This window comes from Thermothelomyces thermophilus, chromosome 1 (assembly GCF_000226095.1).
Source record: "Thermothelomyces thermophilus ATCC 42464 chromosome 1, complete sequence".
Taxonomy (NCBI): domain Eukaryota; kingdom Fungi; phylum Ascomycota; class Sordariomycetes; order Sordariales; family Chaetomiaceae; genus Thermothelomyces; species Thermothelomyces thermophilus.
The window spans coordinates 9961133-9978230 of NC_016472.1; the positions used below are offsets into that span (position 1 = coordinate 9961133).

The window sequence follows — 17098 nt, forward strand, 5'->3', positions numbered from 1 at the left end:
CACTCTTTTCCTTCGTACAGCCACCCACTGCAGACTGCTTTCAACGCTCCCGGAAGCTCATCACTGCGTTCGGCAATGGGGAAACAACAAATACGTTCATCAGGACCAACCGAAATGACTTCAATGTATTATTGATTATCCCGAAGCTGACAGTTTCTGAGCCGCCAGTTCGATGTTGAAACGGCACTTTTGACATATTTATATTCCTCCCCCTTCCCCCAGAAACCCCCCCCTTCCCCGGGGGGCCCCGCGCCCCCGCAAACCCCCCCCCCCAAAAAAAAAAAAAAAAAAAAAAAAAAAAGGAAGAAGAAGAAGAAAAGAAAGCAAGCTGCCTAGCTGTCTAGTACAGTACTTTCCGGTCCGAGTGCAACCCCCGGGGGGGTAGGTAGAAGCTCTCTTCTTGAGACCTGCTACGTTTGAGATTTTGTGCACGCGCCCTGCCGACCTCAGCTCCGCCTCCACCAAGTTGAAACATATCGCCGAGCCCCTAGCTCAGCGTGATGCTGCCAAATCATCGCACCTTCGTTTCGAATTGCCTCAAAGGTAACAATCCTCGGTACGGGAATCGCAAAATGCCCAGCAAGCACGTAATGGTCCTGACGGCCAAGGGAGTAAAGCTTCCTCCGTCCCCTCTCCCGCGCGCCATCCTCTCTCGATGGTGCTTCAGCGCGGGCTTAGGCGACTAATTATCGAACGGCGTGTCCCCGTCCGCTCACAGCACAGGACCGGTAGACAGCCTGATTGCTCTCAATGATCGCTTGGACCGCCCCGGCGAGAGCACCGTCTATAAAATATTATATCTTCGCGTGGCATGTTCCGCATCATTAATCCCGCCCTCAAGTGACTGACCATGGGACCTTGGTCGAGGCGAAGAAGTCGACGTAACACCGTTAGCAGACTGGTCCGTCATAGGGACAACTCTGTCCTGGCAGATCGCAAGGCAGTCTCGGAGAGCGGCGGCGATGACGACGGTGACCTTCCGGGACTCGGCAAGGGGAGAGGGAAAGGCAAAGGGGGTCCGCATCGGTCTCTCCCGAGCACATCGAGCTCCGATGCCTCGTCGCCTTCAACTGAGCCCTTTACCCAACCTCCAGCCTCGGAGACTACGACTTCGAGCGATACCACCACGACGGACTTCACTACTACCAGTGCCCTTTTTGAGCCGCCAGAGTCAACATCGCTGCCGTTGGTTTCCACTCAGCTTTCACAGCCGCTCCCTCCCATCGAAACCCAGAGTGCTATTGCTCCAACGCCGACGTCTTCCGTGCCGGAACTAAGCCCTGTCCTAAGCACTCTCCCGAGCGGGACAACCACGACTGCACCCTTTCCAACCATTCCAGCATCTCAAGGATCGATCGGCAGGAACGATCTGGATGCTCAGCAGATAGCCGGGATCGTCGTTGGCTCCTCGGGTAAGAGAATAATTAGAGGTTTTGAAAAAGGGAAAGGGGGGGCGCAGAGAGACCAGTCTCCACCTTCCCCGGCGGCGCAGTATCAAGGTGCCGCTGAGTAAAGGTAGGATGCAATGCTCACTCATTCGCTTTTTTTCCAGGACTCCTCCTTCTCCTCGCAATCACCTCCCTCTTGATCGTCCTGCGCCGCAGGAGGAGAGGCTCGGGCCCGAACCCAAGGAAGCGCGGTATCGCAGATCTGTTCAGGGGTTTGGTATCGAGATCAACGGTCAGGAACCGGACCTCCGGCCACTCCTCGCCCGAGACGGAAGAAAAGCGGCCCCTGGCGCCGGAACCTCGACGTTTACCCAGCACCGGCAGCACCCTCCCCTTCCACCTCTCCTCCCCCTCCTCCTCCTCCTCCTCCTCCTCCTCCGCCTCCCTCTCCCACTCCGACGTCGACGTCGACGCCGACGCCGACGCCGACGCCTTCTCCGTCCTCTCGCTCCCCACGACCTTCGCCGCGGACCGGCCCACAAGCCCCCGCATCAGCGCCGGCACCTACACCGGCACCTTCCTCTCGCCCACCCCGCTCCGTCACCCCACCTATCCCGCACCGGCCGCCACCCGACCGGATCCAAACGGGAAGAACCCCGGCCCGGGCCATGGTCCCCCTCAGCTGGGCGCGCCGCCCATCCCTCTGACCGCTCGCCTTTCGAGCGTGGGAGTAGGATAAGAGCCGGAGTGGAAGTAAGGGTTGGTTGGTTGGGTCTTCGGTGGAAAAGCGGATGGTGCGGCAGACGTTTTGTTCGGGTTTGCCCAAGGGTTTTTGCTTAATAAGAGGAGCTCCGTACTCCTAGGTACGCTATATAATACGTGGGTTGGGTCATCCAAAATCTGATACCCATGGGGGGGGGGGGGGGGGGAGTATTGATAGACAGGCAGTCGTGTCATTCCGAGTTGATAACGGGTGCATTATTGTATGTAGAATTGCGTATATATGCACGTGTGTTCAATTTACCAAACACATGCTCTCCTTCTTTACCTCCTCGTCAACAGAGTCCCGAGTTGGCCTCTAGAGGGCGTGTTGGAACCCCAGTTCCTCCTGGAAGCGACAACGCACCCTTGTGTTTTCTGTGATGCTTGATGGTTGTTGCTTGGTTTGGAAGCACCAGAAGACCAACCGCCCGAGATTCGGCATGTCACACGACCTTTTCACACACAGACTTTCGCCACACTGTACCATTACAATCGATTCACTCATGTATCATTTTCTATTTTGGTAGTACATAGCCAAAAGCATTCCTGCTCGCTATGCTGAGTGGAGATGTGTCGGGAGTGCTCTTAACCGCAAGGTGAGCGTTTATCCTCTCGAAATGCGTCCGATCCTGCTTCATCTGATCCTTGTTTCACAACCAGCACTGCAACCGAGTGCCCCAATTAAAACATACCCCAACCACCCAAACCGAGCCTCTCACACACGGACTCGGGGCCCCCGTAAACTCTATCCGATAAACGCCCCGCTGACCCACGTCACCATTTTTGATATGCCCATGATAGACGAACAAAAAAGGAAAAAAAAAAATTGCACGTCTCTAGTCCGTCCCCCACCCCCTTTGCTCCGTCCCTCCCAGTTCTAGTTTGTCTTCGGCGTAATGGTTGAAAAAACCCCCTCGAGTACACTCGTCCTAAGACAGCCCAACCGCCAATATCGTGTCGCAAAGGGGGTATCACTCCAAGAAGAACAACACCGGAGAGACCAGGACGTTAGGAAAACCCGACCCAGAGAAAGGGGGGGAAAAGCGAGGAAAAACAATTAAAAGAAATAAGAAAATCGGCAAATGAAGAACGGCGGTTGGAACAGCTTAGGCCACCACAGCAGTCTCTGCCGCATGTGGCCCGCCCAACAGCTCAAGAACCTTGTTGACCACCGCGCTGGGGTACCCGCGGGTAAGCATCTCGCTGACGACGCTATTCGCACCCTCGCGGTCCTGAACTGACAGGAATGCTCTCGTCATGGCTTCATACGTGCTAGGCTCGCGCTTCTCGCGTCCGACGGCAGAGTAAATCTCCTTGGCTTTGCTGATAACGTTCTCGGCAGCCCAGCCGTGGATGAGCGTGTTTGCGATGTAGGGCGTCAACTCAACCCCCTTGGCCCGCATTTCGGCGAGCAGGGGCTCCGTATCCCTGACCTGGTGATTGGCCACCATGGCCTCGAACAGAGCCTGGTAGAGGCAGGGGTGCGCCGGCACGGTGCTGTCCGTCATGACCGCGTCAAAGACGCGACGAGCACCCTCCATATCGTGGAGAATGCAGCCGCGAGCATGAATCAGCGAGGCGTAGTGGACGGCTTCGGGTTGTTGGCCCGAAGCGCGGATCATGTCCAGGACGTCCTCGGCAGCCTTCATGTCGACAGGCTCCAAGGTGGCATGGGCATCGACAAGGAGCTTGAAGGTGTGGGCAGTCGGAGCAATGCCCTTAGACTTCATGCGCTCATAGTACTCGAGAGCCTTGGTCTTGTCCCGCTTGGTGGTCAAGAAGAATTGCATCATGCTGTTGTACGGAGCCGGCCGTGCCTTGTAGTTTGGCATCGACTCCATCTCGTCAAACAGCTCCTCAGCGAACTTCTCATCGCTGACGCGGCAGAGGGCGTTAACGATCGTGCCGTACGTGACCGACGTGGGCTTGATCCCCAACGCCCGCATCTCGGCGAAGTAGAAAAGGGCATCATCAATCCGGCGGGCCTTGCCGAGCTTGCCGATGAGGGCGTTATACAGGAAGGACGTTGGCTCGACACCCTCGGTCTTGGCACGGATGAATATCTTGACCGCCTCGGAGGCCTCATCAACCATCTTGCCGGACTCCCGCAGCGTCGTGATGTACAGGCCGTAGGTGTTAGCAGAGGGCGTAGAACCCATGGCAAGCAGCTCTTGGTGGTACTCCTCGGCCATCGCCCTGCGACCGTGCGCGAGGCAGGCGCCAATCATGGCGTCCAGAATCGAAGACCATCCGTAACGAACCACGGGGTATTGGGGAAGCGGCGGGACGTCGTTGCGAGCCATAGCGAGGATCTCCTGGCAAAGGTCGAACTTATCCTCCTTGCTGGCGGCCGAGATGAGCTTGGCATACACGACGTAGCGGGGATGCCGACCGGCGCGACGCATGTTCCGGAAGCGAACCAGCGCCTCGGACAGCTTCGATTTGCGGCCAGAAGCACCGTCCAGCTCCTGCGTGATGATGAAGGAGCCTTTGACGTCGGTGTTGTGGGCATACGGATCGAATGTGTCCTCTTGATGGGCAACGGCAGGCGTCTGCGGGTACGGCGATGCGGGATAGGACTGAGGAACTTCGGGAGCCGCCACCGGAACGGTTCGAGGGTCGACAATGCCGCGGGCGTTCATAAACCGCGAAACGAACTCGACGCCTTCTTCAATCTCGTCGGCTGACTGCGGGTTCAGCTCCTTGATCCGTTGGAACATGTACTCGGCCTGAGTGAGGCCCTCGAGAACCTGGCCGGAGCCAATCATGGCGACCGCGTACATGGCAGTCGGCTCGATGAAGTCCACGGTCGGCTTAGCATCCGGGCTACAGAGCAGGTCCCAGTACCTAGTGGCAGTAGCAACGTCACCCTCACGAACGCTCATAGCGAGCATGGCGATCGCGGGAGGCGCAGCAGCATTTTGGGGCAGCAGATTGGCAAAAGCAGCCACGGCGGATTGCTTGTCACCGTGGTCAGCGGCGACCGTAGCAAGCTCGCCCATGGTCGGCAACCTGGCCTCGCTCTCAATCTGCTGAGCCCAATGAAGCGCCTCGCGGTATATTCCTCGGTCGATGAATCCTTTGACGAAGCCGCCGGCAATGATGGCATCCTTAACGTCCGAGGCCTTGGAGCTATACTCCTGTACAATCTTGTGATAGAACTTTACCGCGCCTTCGACCTTGTCCGAGACAATATAGGCCTTGATGACGGAAGCGTAGACCTGGGCATCAAGACGATCTTTCAAAGTCGGCTCCCCCTGGTCGTTCGCCATGGCCAGGTTGCGGTATTCGTTGTAACACTCGACGGCACTAACAAGATCCCCAGTGTTGGCAAACGCCGTAATCATGGCGGGAAACGTGGCAGCGAACGGGACGATTCCGCTCGACTCCATATGCTCGAAAAGTTGGAGCATGTCGGAGATTCGGCCGTTCTGGGCGCAAGCCGAAATCAGCTGGTGGTAGGTTTCGGGCGAATACATCGCCTTTTTAGCCGTCACCGACGTCCCGAACAACTTCATGGCCAGATCGAGGCGGTCGTCCTCAACCAGCATGGCATACTCAAGCTCATGGGACGCGAACATGAACTTGCCAGGCTCGTCCATGCCACCGAAACGCAGCCGCTTGGCCTCGAGGGACTGCTTGAGGGAAGTAATCTCCAGAGATCGAGATGCGAGGAGGCCGACGAGGATGTTGTACGTGTCGCTGTCGGGGGAGACCCTGCGGCGGAGCATGTCGGCGTAGACATCTAGCGCCTTGGTGACAACCTCCCACTTCTCGGACGGCAGGTGAATGGCGGCCATGAGCAGCGCATTGTAAGCAGATGCGATTGGGCGGACGCCGCCAACCAGCATCGCCTCGAACACGGCTGGGATCTCGGCATATCGTCCAGCCTCGGAGAGTTTGGCAAGATGGTCGGCGTAGGTCTGCGACTGCGGGTCGACTGGGGACGTCGGGGTACGGGGGGCGCTGGCGGGTGTTTCCGCGCCCCGCGAAACGGGAGAGACAGTCCTCGACCGGATCTCTTCGGCGAGCTGCTCTGCCAGAGCCGGAGACGTCGCACGGAGAGACTCGACCTTCTCTTCGAGTTCCTCTAGCTCTCTCCGCGCCTCAATTTCCCTCTCGATAGCTGCGTCGATGTGAGCCAGGGCTGCGCGAGCCTCTGGAGGGACGCCCGGTGCAGTGGACCCATTTTCGTTGCTGGTGGCTCCCTCTGGGCTGAGGGCGAGGGTCTTGGCGTCGGCGCCGACGAGGACGGAGGCCGGGCTGGGCTTCCACTCGATGGGCTTGGGAAATTGAAACTGGACCCACTCCTTCTCCCCCCCTTCACCGCCATCTTGCGACTTCTGGAGGTGCTCGAAATAGGCATCTAGTCCGCCATGGTTGCTGGCCTTTGTAGGAAGGTGCTCAAGGGAGCTCGCTGCCTGGGCGCTGGCAGTGTGAAAGGCGGACTGAAGCCCAAGGCCGGCAAGACGGCCGACACGCGTGGCATTGCGCCGCCGCGCAAACGACGGGCGGTTTTGTGAGTTTAGAACATGGGGGTGGGTGGCGGCGACGACCGACTGGGCGTAGCCATGGGTGAAAGACTTTGTAAATCCTTGTCGGATAAAGCTCTGAAAAACGGACGAGTAGACGGAGGGCATTTAGGAAACACCTGGCGGGGAAGGGTTCTGTCGAGGAGGAAAAAGTCAGCAGGTGCTCGCAATGCAATCGCAACGCAGTCCGCTGCAGTTTTTGCGCGTGTAGGCTTTCCGCCGTACACGTCGTTCTTGCAAGGCGCAAGAACGTGACTTGAACGCGGATTCTCTACACCGACAAAAACGAATGACACAGACTTACAAGGAGAGATTGAGCGATGCGCAATTGCAGGTTCATTTGACGACAGTGATGCCGTCAAATAAACGCGCTACCCGGGTGGTGGTTCAAAGAATAAAGAGCGGTTGTGAGGGTCAGGAAAGAAGGAATCTGGGGAGGGTGGCAGAGCGGGTGCCAAATAAAAGTACGGATGGATGGGTTACGCAGCTCGAGGCCCTTTCCCGGCGCGGAAGCTAAAGTGGATTGGCGGCCTGGATTTGCGAAACTTTTTCTGCCGTCCAAACGGCGGGTGGATTCGGAACCACCTTAGAGGATGCCTCGTCAGGGCAACACCGCCTCAAGCGTATTGATCGAATCGCCAGGAACCCGTGCTTGGTATGAGATTCCTTGCTTCCCCAATTTTAATTTTTTATTTCATTTCTAGCTTGCACACATATGAGCAAGCCTGACTTGTAGGGAGGGAGCAATTCAATCAGTTAGCTACCCAGTCTTATGACGACTTCCTCCAACAATTTACGCCTAGGACAAGCTCAGCTCTGCAGGCAGATTGTGCCGTTTGGACAGCCAAGATCAAGTCTCCCTCGTAGAGGACAGATGGTAGTAATTTGGCAGGGTTTAGACGAACATGATGACTGCGATTCATGCATCCCGCGTTGCAGGCGTCATCAACTTTGCTGCCTCAGCTGGCCTCCAACCTCTCCCAAGCAAGCGGAGGGATGACGAATGGAGCCGCCGGAACGGATGGCTCGGACGCGGGCTGAGGGCGGGGATTGATCCGGGCCATGTCAAGAAACGAAGAGAAACCGGACACATGGAGGAGCATGGAGGATTGTGTGGGGTCGGCACAGAGCTTCCCAAGTCCCGCATTAAAAACAGCGTCAGGGTCGCTGTTACCACCCCGGTTGGCACGGTGTTAGCGCTCTTAAGCCCTGGGAAGTCGCGTCCCAGTATTTCAGAGGCTAGGGTGTACTTTTTCCATGCGCCTGGTAGTCGCCTCGACTAACTGACCGCTCCCTCGGGCCTCGCACTTTACCAACTCCGAAAGGTTAGCCTGTGGAGCAAGCCAAGCCGCGACCAACTGGCTGGAGTGACGGGTCTCTAGTGCCTTTGGGGAAGTGAGAGAATTCTCGAACGCGAGAAAAGAGAAGGAAAGGGTGTCAGCGTCATCCGATTTGACTGGAATGTAGTGTACGGATTACACTACGGAGTATGGAGTACACTAAAGTGCGCGATTTCGACATGGGGCACACACATGCCGCGATTGAAAATAATGAATATCGCTCCAAACCAGCCAGCTCTCTCACGGTTGTCCAACATCAAACCAACATTTTTGATCGGGTACTACTCGCAGTGCAGAGTCAAGTACGTGAACTAACTAATTGGGATAGCTTCTTTTCTCTCGATCCGTGGAAAAGCTTGTCGCAGCAGATGACCGTCGGGCAAGCCTCAGATAGTTTTAAACTGACTAGGTGAGTGTGGAATCCGTACGTCCGTAATCCGTACCGATTACAAGTATGAAGACGTCGGTGCCGTGGGTACCGTGGGTGCCCGGTGGAGGTCACATGCACCCAAATCCACGAAAATTCGCCGCGAGCGAGTCGCGTCGACGCTTGCAGCCGGGCGTACCAGGCATTCACCGGCCCGGTGCCGCGGGCGATGGGTTCTCGGACCCGACCCCATCGCGCTAAGTCATCCCCAGCCGTTCGGTCTCCGTTGTCGATCACCGGGTCTGTCCGCTGGTCCAAGCGCTGTCTTGACCGAGTTGTTGAGGCTTCGCCTGTTAAAAACAACGGACCTTCAATTCGTCTGACGGAATCAATGAACAAAACCGTATACTGTACGAAGTACATATACTTCCGGGTTCTCGCCGAGTCGATGAGGTGCATAAAAAACAGAACAACAACCCACATGCTGCAGGGTTTTCTTTTCTGCCCAATGCCAAACCCTTTTCTACCCCGAGGATTGTGAATAAACACAGGGAAGAATGCGAATGAATGAGAGACGTGGGCGTTTTAGAAAGTGATGCAGAGTCGCCCAGGTGCCACTCCTCGGTCGAGGTTCTCGAGTTCCGCCGAGTACTCCACAATGCATGATATGCCAATGCAGAGAGCGTCAAGTCGCTCCGGCGAGCTGCGCCTTGTCCCATTACCATTTTATTGAGCAGGAATAACAGGAATGCAGATGTAGTTCATGTGCCTTGAAGTGTTTGTGATGAGATGAGCTCAGTCTACCATCGTCGTTTGTGCGCTTGTCAGGGAAGCCCCGCCTTTTGAAATCTCAAATGCTGCCCCGCAAACCATTAGTTTACCCCTCGTCCTGGGCCTCAGAAACAGCTTTCATGCCACACATACATTGGGGGTGTCAAAGAACAGAAAACCGGCGCCTTGCAGCTATGTCTCAGAGGCACTGATTGAGCCCGCTAGTTGTGAAGTGTGCCACTGATAAACAGCTACTCGTCACTGTTCTTGGTCACCTTTGAACGTGGGCCTTTTTGCACCTTCAAAAAAAAAGGGCACCACATTCGACAGAGTCGAGAAGAAAACAAGAGCAATACGGGGAAAATGGCCGGCAGCTCCGAAGACCGCACCGTTGTTGTATCGGCTCCCGGAAAGGTGCTCCTTGCCGGCGGCTACATCGTTCTCGACCGGAAACATACCGGCCTCGTCTTTGGCTTGAGTGCCCGCATCCATGTCCTCGCGCAGGAAATCCACACCAGCGCCGGAGTACATCTCAGCGAGATCGTTGTGCAAAGCCCGCAATTCCTGAACGCCACCTGGAGATACGGTTACCACCTGGTCAAAAACGGCGGCGGCATCAAGGTCACTCAACTGCAGTCGTATGTTCCTCTCACATCCGCCCACCCCCTTGGGCTAGCCCCGGATATTTTCCTTTATTTGTTTTGTCTCCCAAGCCGGACCTCTCCCATGACTGACACCTCGCAGAGGCACTCCAGTTGAGCCGAACCACTTCGTTGAGACGACGCTCAACTATGTGCTGACCTACATTTCCCGAGTGGACAAGAGCCGTGCATCGCACGGCTTCCAGCCCGCCTCCCTTCTCGTTCTCGCCGATAACGACTACTACTCCAAGCCCAAACCGCCCGGCTCCACCGATCGCCCATCTTCCAGCTCCTCCGCCGGCGAGCATCTTCCCTCCCGCTCATCCGAGGAAAAAGCCGGCCTCTCTGACCCGTCCACGTCCACCACAACGACCACCGCCACCACCACCGCCACCGCCAAACCCCCCCGTACCCGGCCCCGCCCCCGCTTCCGCCACTTCGGCACCACCCTCCGCGACGCCCACAAGACGGGTCTGGGCTCCTCCGCCGCCATCGTCACCGCCCTGACCGCCTCCCTGCTGGCGCACTATCTGCCCCGCACCCTCTTCGACCTGTCCACCGCGCAGGGCAAGCGCGTGCTGCACAACCTCGCCCAGGTCGCCCACTGCTCGGCGCAGGGCAAGATCGGCAGCGGCTTCGACGTCGCCAGCGCCGTCTACGGCTCGTGCCTCTACCGCCGCTTCAGTCCGGCCCTGCTGTCCGGGCTGCCGAACCCCGGGGAGGAAGGTTTCGCGGCCGCCCTGGCCGCGCTGGTGGACGACGAGGGCGCGGAGCCCGGGTGGGACTGCGAGGTCCGCAAGGAGGACGTCGGGCTGCCGGCCGGCGTGGCCATCCGCATGTGCGACGTGGACTGCGGGACGCAGACCGTCGGCATGGTCAAGAAGGTGCACGAGTGGCGGGATCGGGAGCCCGAGGCTGCGAGGGCCGTGTACGAGCGCCTGCAGGGCCGGGTGGACGAGCTGGCTACGGTGCTGAGTGCGGGGAGGGTGGGTGAGGTGGGCCGCGTGATGAGGTCCTTCAGGGAGACCATGAGGTCGATGGGGAAGGATTGCGGCGCCCCGATTGAGCCCGAGAGCCAGGAGGAGTTGCTGGATGCGCTCGAGAAAGTGGACGGCGTGTTGGGCACTGTGGTTCCCGGCGCGGGCGGGTACGATGCTGCGGCCGTGGTGATGAAGGACGATGCGGAGACGGAGAAGAGAGTACAGGGGTTCTTGAGGAAGTGGAGTACAGAGCATGAGATTCAGGTGCGCCTGATGAAGGTCCGGGGCGAGACCGAAGGTGCAAGGATGGAGGATGTGGGCGAGTTCAAGTCGTGGGTCAGTTAGTTCCGCAGGCGTTGAACCAAGAGAAAAAGATCCAAATAGTAGTCCATTCACAACACGGCTTAGATGTGTCATATCCATTCTACGGCATGACGGGTTGTAAAACAAACCCTCGAGGAACAGATCCGGGATCTCTTCAGATTCCGCATCCTAGAATTAGCCTAGTTGGTTCTTGTGCTTTTAAGCTGGACACTGTTCCTCTTCTTCTGGCTGGCGGCCCGTTTGACTAGTCAATCTTCTTTTTTGGATCCATTCTCCGACAAATTAAGCCCCTTGTTTTGTGTTATCCTTTCTTTTCATCGCAATTAAACAGTATCATGTAAGCAACCCAACGTGAGGAACAACCGCAAGAATTAGAAGCAGCCCAAATGCTTTGCTGAAACAATGACATCCGACATAACCAAATACTTCTTACAATATCGTCCGTGTCCCCCCCCCCCCCCAAACTTCCCCGTCATCCAACATCAGCATCTAAACTGTCTCTTTCCCGCCGATGCTGCAACCAGGGAAGACCGACAAGAGAAGCTTCATAAGTTGAAAACGCACCGCATGTCACAGCTCAGCACGTCAGGTCTTTCACATTTGAAGTGACGTAGCCATCAGGACAGGCGTCGTGACGAGAGCTCAACGTCGCAGCCGACATGGCGGGCATACCCAGGACAGACCCAGGCTTCGGCTCTGATCCGGAACTCAGAACTCAGAACCGCACCTCAGAGTGATTCTCAAAGAGCAACAGATCTGACAGATCGTTCATCGTGATCGATATCCTCATCGGTCCACCCGGCATGGGCACCGCACGGGCGGTACTGCTGCTCCGCCCTGAAGAAGGGCCGAGGCCACGCCGGCAGGTATCTTCGAAGTCACTGGAACCGCCCGGGATGGGGTTCGGTAAAGGAATGGACAGGTACGAAGTCCCTGTTGAAGGAGTGGGAAGAAAGCGGGGCCCAGGCGTGGGGCGCAACGAGGGCGAGCGGCGGTGACCGTGATGTGCGATCTTGTCGTTGTATGCGCCGGCATGAGCAATGCCAAGGCATGAGACGGCTGCCTTTTCTCGGAGCGCCGAGATTCTACCACGGTGTTAGCTAAACTCGGCCGGATTTTCAGTTCAAAGGTAAAGGGTCCCGAAGGGGACGGGGGAAGGGATGGAAACGAACTCCTCTTCAGATAGTCCCGGAAGCGTAACGGATTCCTTTCTGAAGTTGAAGGGCTGGGACTGTGATGAGATTAGAGCAAATCCTTCGGCAGTGTGGTGGTGAGCACGCACAATCTGCAGCTGTCGCTTCCTGCGGTGGAGGCCAACCGCCTTTTGCAACGACGAATAGATCCTCTTGATCTCGGAGTAGATTGGTACGGCTTCCATCTTGTTCGAAGTAGAAACGAGGCAAGAATCTATTCTGGACCGAGTTGCACTGAAACAAGTCGGCAGAAGACCGGAGAGAAATTCGGTATTACAGGATAATGGCGAACAATAAGGTCGAGTAGGTAGCACGCCACAAAAATGAGGACGAAAACGAACGACGGCCGAGCAAAGGAACGTCCGGGAAGTCTCGATAGGTTGAAAGAGCGGCGGCAGTTGGAAGACGAGACCAACAAACACTGGAATGAGAAGAACAAAACCAACTTGCTGGTTGTCGAAACGAGTGGAACAAACTACGATGCTGACAATAAGAGAAAAAAAATAACACAGAAACCAGAGAGCAATAACATGAATTAATTGAACCAGAGTTCCTGCTGGCATAACGTCTCCTTTTTGAATGGCAGGCCTGGCGGAGATGGCAGGGGTGAAGGAGAGGCTGGGGCTTCGTTGCCGCGGATGGCACAAGATGCCGAAAGACATTACTGCAACATTAGATGGCCGTTTTGATGTCGCTGAAACCAGTTCCCTTAGTGAGCGACAATGTCAGGTGAAATTGTCGACATGTGAGTGGACACTGGAAGTGATTCCGGCACGGCAACAGCCGCTCCCGCTCCTCCTTGACCGTAACCTTGGAGAATGTGTCCCAAATCGCCAAGTTTTCGGGTAAGACAAGTTTAACGACTCACGTGCATACGCGTCATTCACGATTATTAGTCTAAGATCTTGTCGCCTATTATCTCTTGCTGAAGGACTCCCTGCGTCAACGAGCAGGCTGCCGTGGGCTTACATGCACTATTTGGGGTAGTCCTTTAAATGATAGCTCTTCAACTTAACAAATTGGTCGAAACCATATCTGCTCAAGGTAACACCCTTTCCGGAATTTTTCCACCCCGTCCAGGCGAGGTCCTGCATGTCTGTCAGTGGGGTTGAACCGGATCATAACACGGAGCCAACTTACAGGGCTGGGGTAGTCGCAGCGGTTGACGAAAACGGTACCAGCCTCAACGCGTTCGCACAACTCGTAACCCTTCTCTGTGTTCTTGGTCCATATACTGGCTGTAAGGCCAAACTCGCTGTCATTCATGAGTTGTACGGCCTCGTCATCCCCCTTGACCTTCATAATCGGGATGACGGGCCCAAAGGTCTCGTCCTTCATAACCTTCATGCTGTGATCAACATTTGTGAGCACCGTTGGAACGACGAAGTTTCCCCTGTCCGGCAACTTGCTGAACGTCTCATTTTCCGGAGTGGCATTGACGGCGCCCTTGTCCAGCGCATCCTTGATGTGTGCCTCGATGGTCTCTTTGGATCTCCTCGAGATAACCGGGCCAACATGGGTGCCCTTATCTAGGGGATCCCCCAGCTTATACCCCTTGAGAACGTTCTGGACCGCCGCGACGAACTCATCATGGATCTTTTCGTCGACGTAAACGCGCTCTATGGAGCAGCAACTCTGACCCGAGTTGAAAACCGCCCCATCAACTATCTCTTCAGCCGCCCACGCAATGTCAACATCTCCGCAGACATATGCCGGGTCCTTCCCTCCAAGCTCCAATCCGACATTGACGATGCGGTCTGATGCTGCTTTTTGGACGGCCAAGCCACCAGCCACCGACCCGGTGAAGCAGACCAGAGCGATTTTGGGGTTCCTCACGATGGACTCGATGATCGTAGGCGAGCCGGAGTGGAAATAATGTATCACACCATTGGGGAGGCCAGCCTCAGTGAAGGCTTTTGCGACCTGTTCCGCGACGGTTGGCGTCTGCGGAGACGGCTTGAGGATAACCGTGTTGCCGCTGAGGAGAGCAGGAATCAGTCCGTTGACGAGGATCAGGTACGGATACTTGAGAACCATCTGTCAGCACTGGTTCTTGTCGCTCGCTTACCGACTCGGGAGCACCTACGTTCCATGCAAAGATGATGAGGACAGGCCCCACAGGCACTTTGCGAATGAACCTTCTGAAACCCTGCTCCGGTTCGCCTGGGGTGTCTTGTAGCACGTCGTCGCTAACTCTGAGGAGGAACTCGGCCCTCTTTATGGCTGTAGTGACTTCCTTGGCCGTGTAAGCGATGGGACGGCCCATCTGGACTGTAAGCTCGGTCGCGAGTTCATCCTTCCTCTCGTCGAGGATTTCCAACGCTTTCTTGATAATATCCTTCCTTTGCTGCAGTGAAGTCTTGCGCCACGACTCGAAAGCTTGCGTGGCAACTTCCGGGAGCTGCTCGAGCTCCTGCGAAGAAATGCCGTTGCGTGTGAGGATGGGCTCCTCCGTCGTCGGGGAGATGGTTGTAATCACTTCGGCCGACATGGTAATGAGCGCGGGTGCGTGATGAATGGTCGTTGGTGGTGTCCTTCACAGTTCAAGACGCTGCTGCGGAAGGTTCGGCGTCAATTCGAGAGAACAATACTTGGAATCGGACGATGATCAGGAGGAGCAACGCTCATTTGGTCCCTCCCTTACCTACCCCTCTGCTAGTGCCCCTCCTGTTGTTGCTCAGGGGACCTTGATAAGCTGATAAGATAAGGCGGCTCGACATCAGGGACGGACATGCCAGAACGGTACAATCAAGCTACATTGAGGCCAGTTCTAGATCACGGAATCCACACCTCCCAGGGTTATTGTCTACTTGATGAGTAGGAATCTTGCATTCTAAATTGCTAATTCAAGTGCAAATTTATGAGTCCCGGAGGAGATTTGTTATTACAACACAGATGTGAGCGTGATTTTCAAGTTGAATGCATGTGCAGGCAAAGTCTCGTAGAAGTAACTTCGAGCAGTGCATTGACCTCTCGCTTGACTTTCCCGTATTTTTTTTGGTAGAACCTCAGCAGCGCGGGCTCGTCGATCGGCTTCTGCAACCGATTTCGTTTTTCCCGACCTGCCCACCATGTCCTCCGAGGAGAAACGCAACGAATTTCTCGATACCGGCGACAGCGATGATGGTGCCGGCCATGACTACGACTCCCAGGATGATCTTCAAAAGGGTGGGCGTAGCGCAAAGCGGAGGAGGGTAAACGACGATGAAAGCGACGCGGAAGACTTCAGCGACCAAGAGGAAGAACAGAGGGAGAGCGGCGGCGCAACCGTGAGAGAAGGCACCACAGAGTCGGGAGGAGGGGCTGAAGAAAAGGAAGAGGCGCAAAAACGGTCCAAGGACAAAAAAACAAAGTCAACGGCCGAGCTCCCAGGGGTATCAAAGCCACTGACCAAAAAGAATCTTGTCGCGACTGAAGCTGCGATCAAGAAGTCCGGCGTGGTTTATCTGTCAAGGATCCCACCCTTCATGAAGCCCGCCAAACTTCGCTCTCTGCTCGAACCTTACGGAAAGATCAACCGAATCTTTCTCAGTCCAGAAGACCCCGCCGAGCACGCCCGTCGTGTGCGCAACGGGGGCAACAAAAAGCGGTTATATACCGAGGGTTGGGTTGAATTTGTGAGAAAGAAGGATGCGAAAAAGGCATGCGACTTGTTGAACGCCCAAATCATCGGCGGGAAGAAGTCAAGCTGGTACCACGACGATGTGTGGGCGCTCAAGTACCTGAAGGGGTTCAAGTGGTACGTCCAGTCCGCCCGGAGGATCGTTTTGAGCGTGCTAACAATCCGTAGGCATCACCTCACCGAACAGATTGCGGCTGAAAATGCTGAACGGGCCAGCAGAATGCGCGCTGAGATCGCCAAGACTACCCGCGAGAACAAGGAGTTCGTCCGCAACGTCGAGAAGGCAAAGGTTCTCAACGGCATTCAAGCCAAGGCGGCAGCGAAACGGAAGAAGTCCGAAAACGAAGGGGAAGATTCGAGCGGCGAAGATGTGGCCGACAAGTCAGACAGCGGGCCAACGCAGGAAAGGAGACGGACATTCAAACAGATACCCCTGGCAAAGAAAAGGAAGCAGGAGGAACCACCGGAGCAGGTTCGGAGAGTGCTTAGCAAGATCTTTTGATATCCAGTGTGGAGCGCCAGACAAGGACAAGAGTTGTTTACAATGTGGTTCACTCTTCCCCTTACTTGGCCTTGTGCGTAGTAGCCCTTGTCCGTATTCTTGGTTCTCGCGGGGAGCCGATCGTAGCTGGCTTCGTTCCTTTGAGATGTCTGACAGCCCGTTTAATCCAAGCACGGTCTTGATGGAAATGCGTAGTAGTACATCTACTCAATGTTAGTCCATCACAATCTTATCGGGCCAGACACTCATTACTCCGCCAGACTCCCTAGGGAGTTCTTCTGACGGAAGCACTCGGAATACGAACAATGTTCCTCAAGAGGAAAAGCAACCGCGTCTATCGAACGGTGATTGGAGCAAACCAACTTGTGACCCTTGAGCTGGCCATTCAAACCTGGCCTTTCTCACTTCATAGCACTCAGCCAGAGCTTGTGAAGTCACTCCTCGAATATCATGAGCCAGATAACAGGACAACGTGTAGACCTCTTAAACCGCCCTTGGCCAAGCCAGGTCCTGCCCGCCGACCGCGGGTGATTATTCGCCTAGCTATCATTCGGCCGACCGACCCAGCCGGGACGGATCTCTTCCGGGGCTCGCTCAGCAGCACCTCCCCGTGCGAAGTCCTCCAAAATAGGAGGATGCGGACACGCCCAATCCCGTCGGCCATTTCTTTCCCAAC

The 17098-nt window shown here is 56.0% G+C and overlaps 6 protein-coding genes across 6 annotated transcripts; 3 read left to right on the forward strand and 3 right to left on the reverse strand.

Moving 5' to 3' along the window:
- The first annotated feature begins 768 nt into the window (after positions 1 to 768).
- Positions 769 to 1521, forward strand: MYCTH_2299541 (uncharacterized protein). Its single transcript, XM_003660767.1, has one exon. The coding sequence runs from the start codon at positions 851 to 853 to the stop codon at positions 1511 to 1513; it is 663 nt and encodes a 220-aa protein (XP_003660815.1). The 5' UTR covers positions 769 to 850; the 3' UTR covers positions 1514 to 1521.
- Positions 1522 to 3143: 1622 nt separating this feature from the next.
- Positions 3144 to 7057, reverse strand: MYCTH_2299543 (uncharacterized protein). The gene is made up of 2 exons (XM_003660768.1): positions 6987 to 7057; positions 3144 to 6817 (listed from the first exon to the last, which is right to left on the reverse strand). Exon 2 carries the CDS (start codon positions 6788 to 6790, stop codon positions 3257 to 3259), a length of 3534 nt encoding a protein of 1177 aa, XP_003660816.1. The 5' UTR covers positions 6791 to 6817; positions 6987 to 7057; the 3' UTR covers positions 3144 to 3256.
- Positions 7058 to 9523: 2466 nt separating this feature from the next.
- MYCTH_38472 (phosphomevalonate kinase-like protein) lies at positions 9524 to 11126 on the forward strand (the record flags this gene model as incomplete). The annotated part of the gene is made up of 2 exons (XM_003660769.1): positions 9524 to 9798; positions 9905 to 11126. 2 exons carry the CDS (start codon positions 9524 to 9526, stop codon positions 11124 to 11126), a joined length of 1497 nt encoding a protein of 498 aa, XP_003660817.1.
- A 641-nt stretch (positions 11127 to 11767) lies between these two features.
- MYCTH_2299548 (uncharacterized protein) lies at positions 11768 to 13069 on the reverse strand. Its single transcript, XM_003660770.1, has 2 exons — positions 12278 to 13069; positions 11768 to 12190 (listed from the first exon to the last, which is right to left on the reverse strand). The coding sequence occupies exons 1-2, from the start codon at positions 12481 to 12483 to the stop codon at positions 11821 to 11823; spliced, it is 576 nt and encodes a 191-aa protein (XP_003660818.1). The 5' UTR covers positions 12484 to 13069; the 3' UTR covers positions 11768 to 11820.
- Positions 13070 to 13135: 66 nt separating this feature from the next.
- MYCTH_2299551 (uncharacterized protein) lies at positions 13136 to 14931 on the reverse strand. The gene is made up of 3 exons (XM_003660771.1): positions 14385 to 14931; positions 13439 to 14323; positions 13136 to 13386 (listed from the first exon to the last, which is right to left on the reverse strand). Exons 1-3 carry the CDS (start codon positions 14787 to 14789, stop codon positions 13273 to 13275), a joined length of 1404 nt encoding a protein of 467 aa, XP_003660819.1. The 5' UTR covers positions 14790 to 14931; the 3' UTR covers positions 13136 to 13272.
- Positions 14932 to 15288: 357 nt separating this feature from the next.
- Positions 15289 to 16733, forward strand: MYCTH_2299552 (uncharacterized protein). The gene is made up of 2 exons (XM_003660772.1): positions 15289 to 16037; positions 16089 to 16733. The coding sequence occupies exons 1-2, from the start codon at positions 15370 to 15372 to the stop codon at positions 16420 to 16422; spliced, it is 1002 nt and encodes a 333-aa protein (XP_003660820.1). The 5' UTR covers positions 15289 to 15369; the 3' UTR covers positions 16423 to 16733.
- Positions 16734 to 17098: the final 365 nt, after the last annotated feature.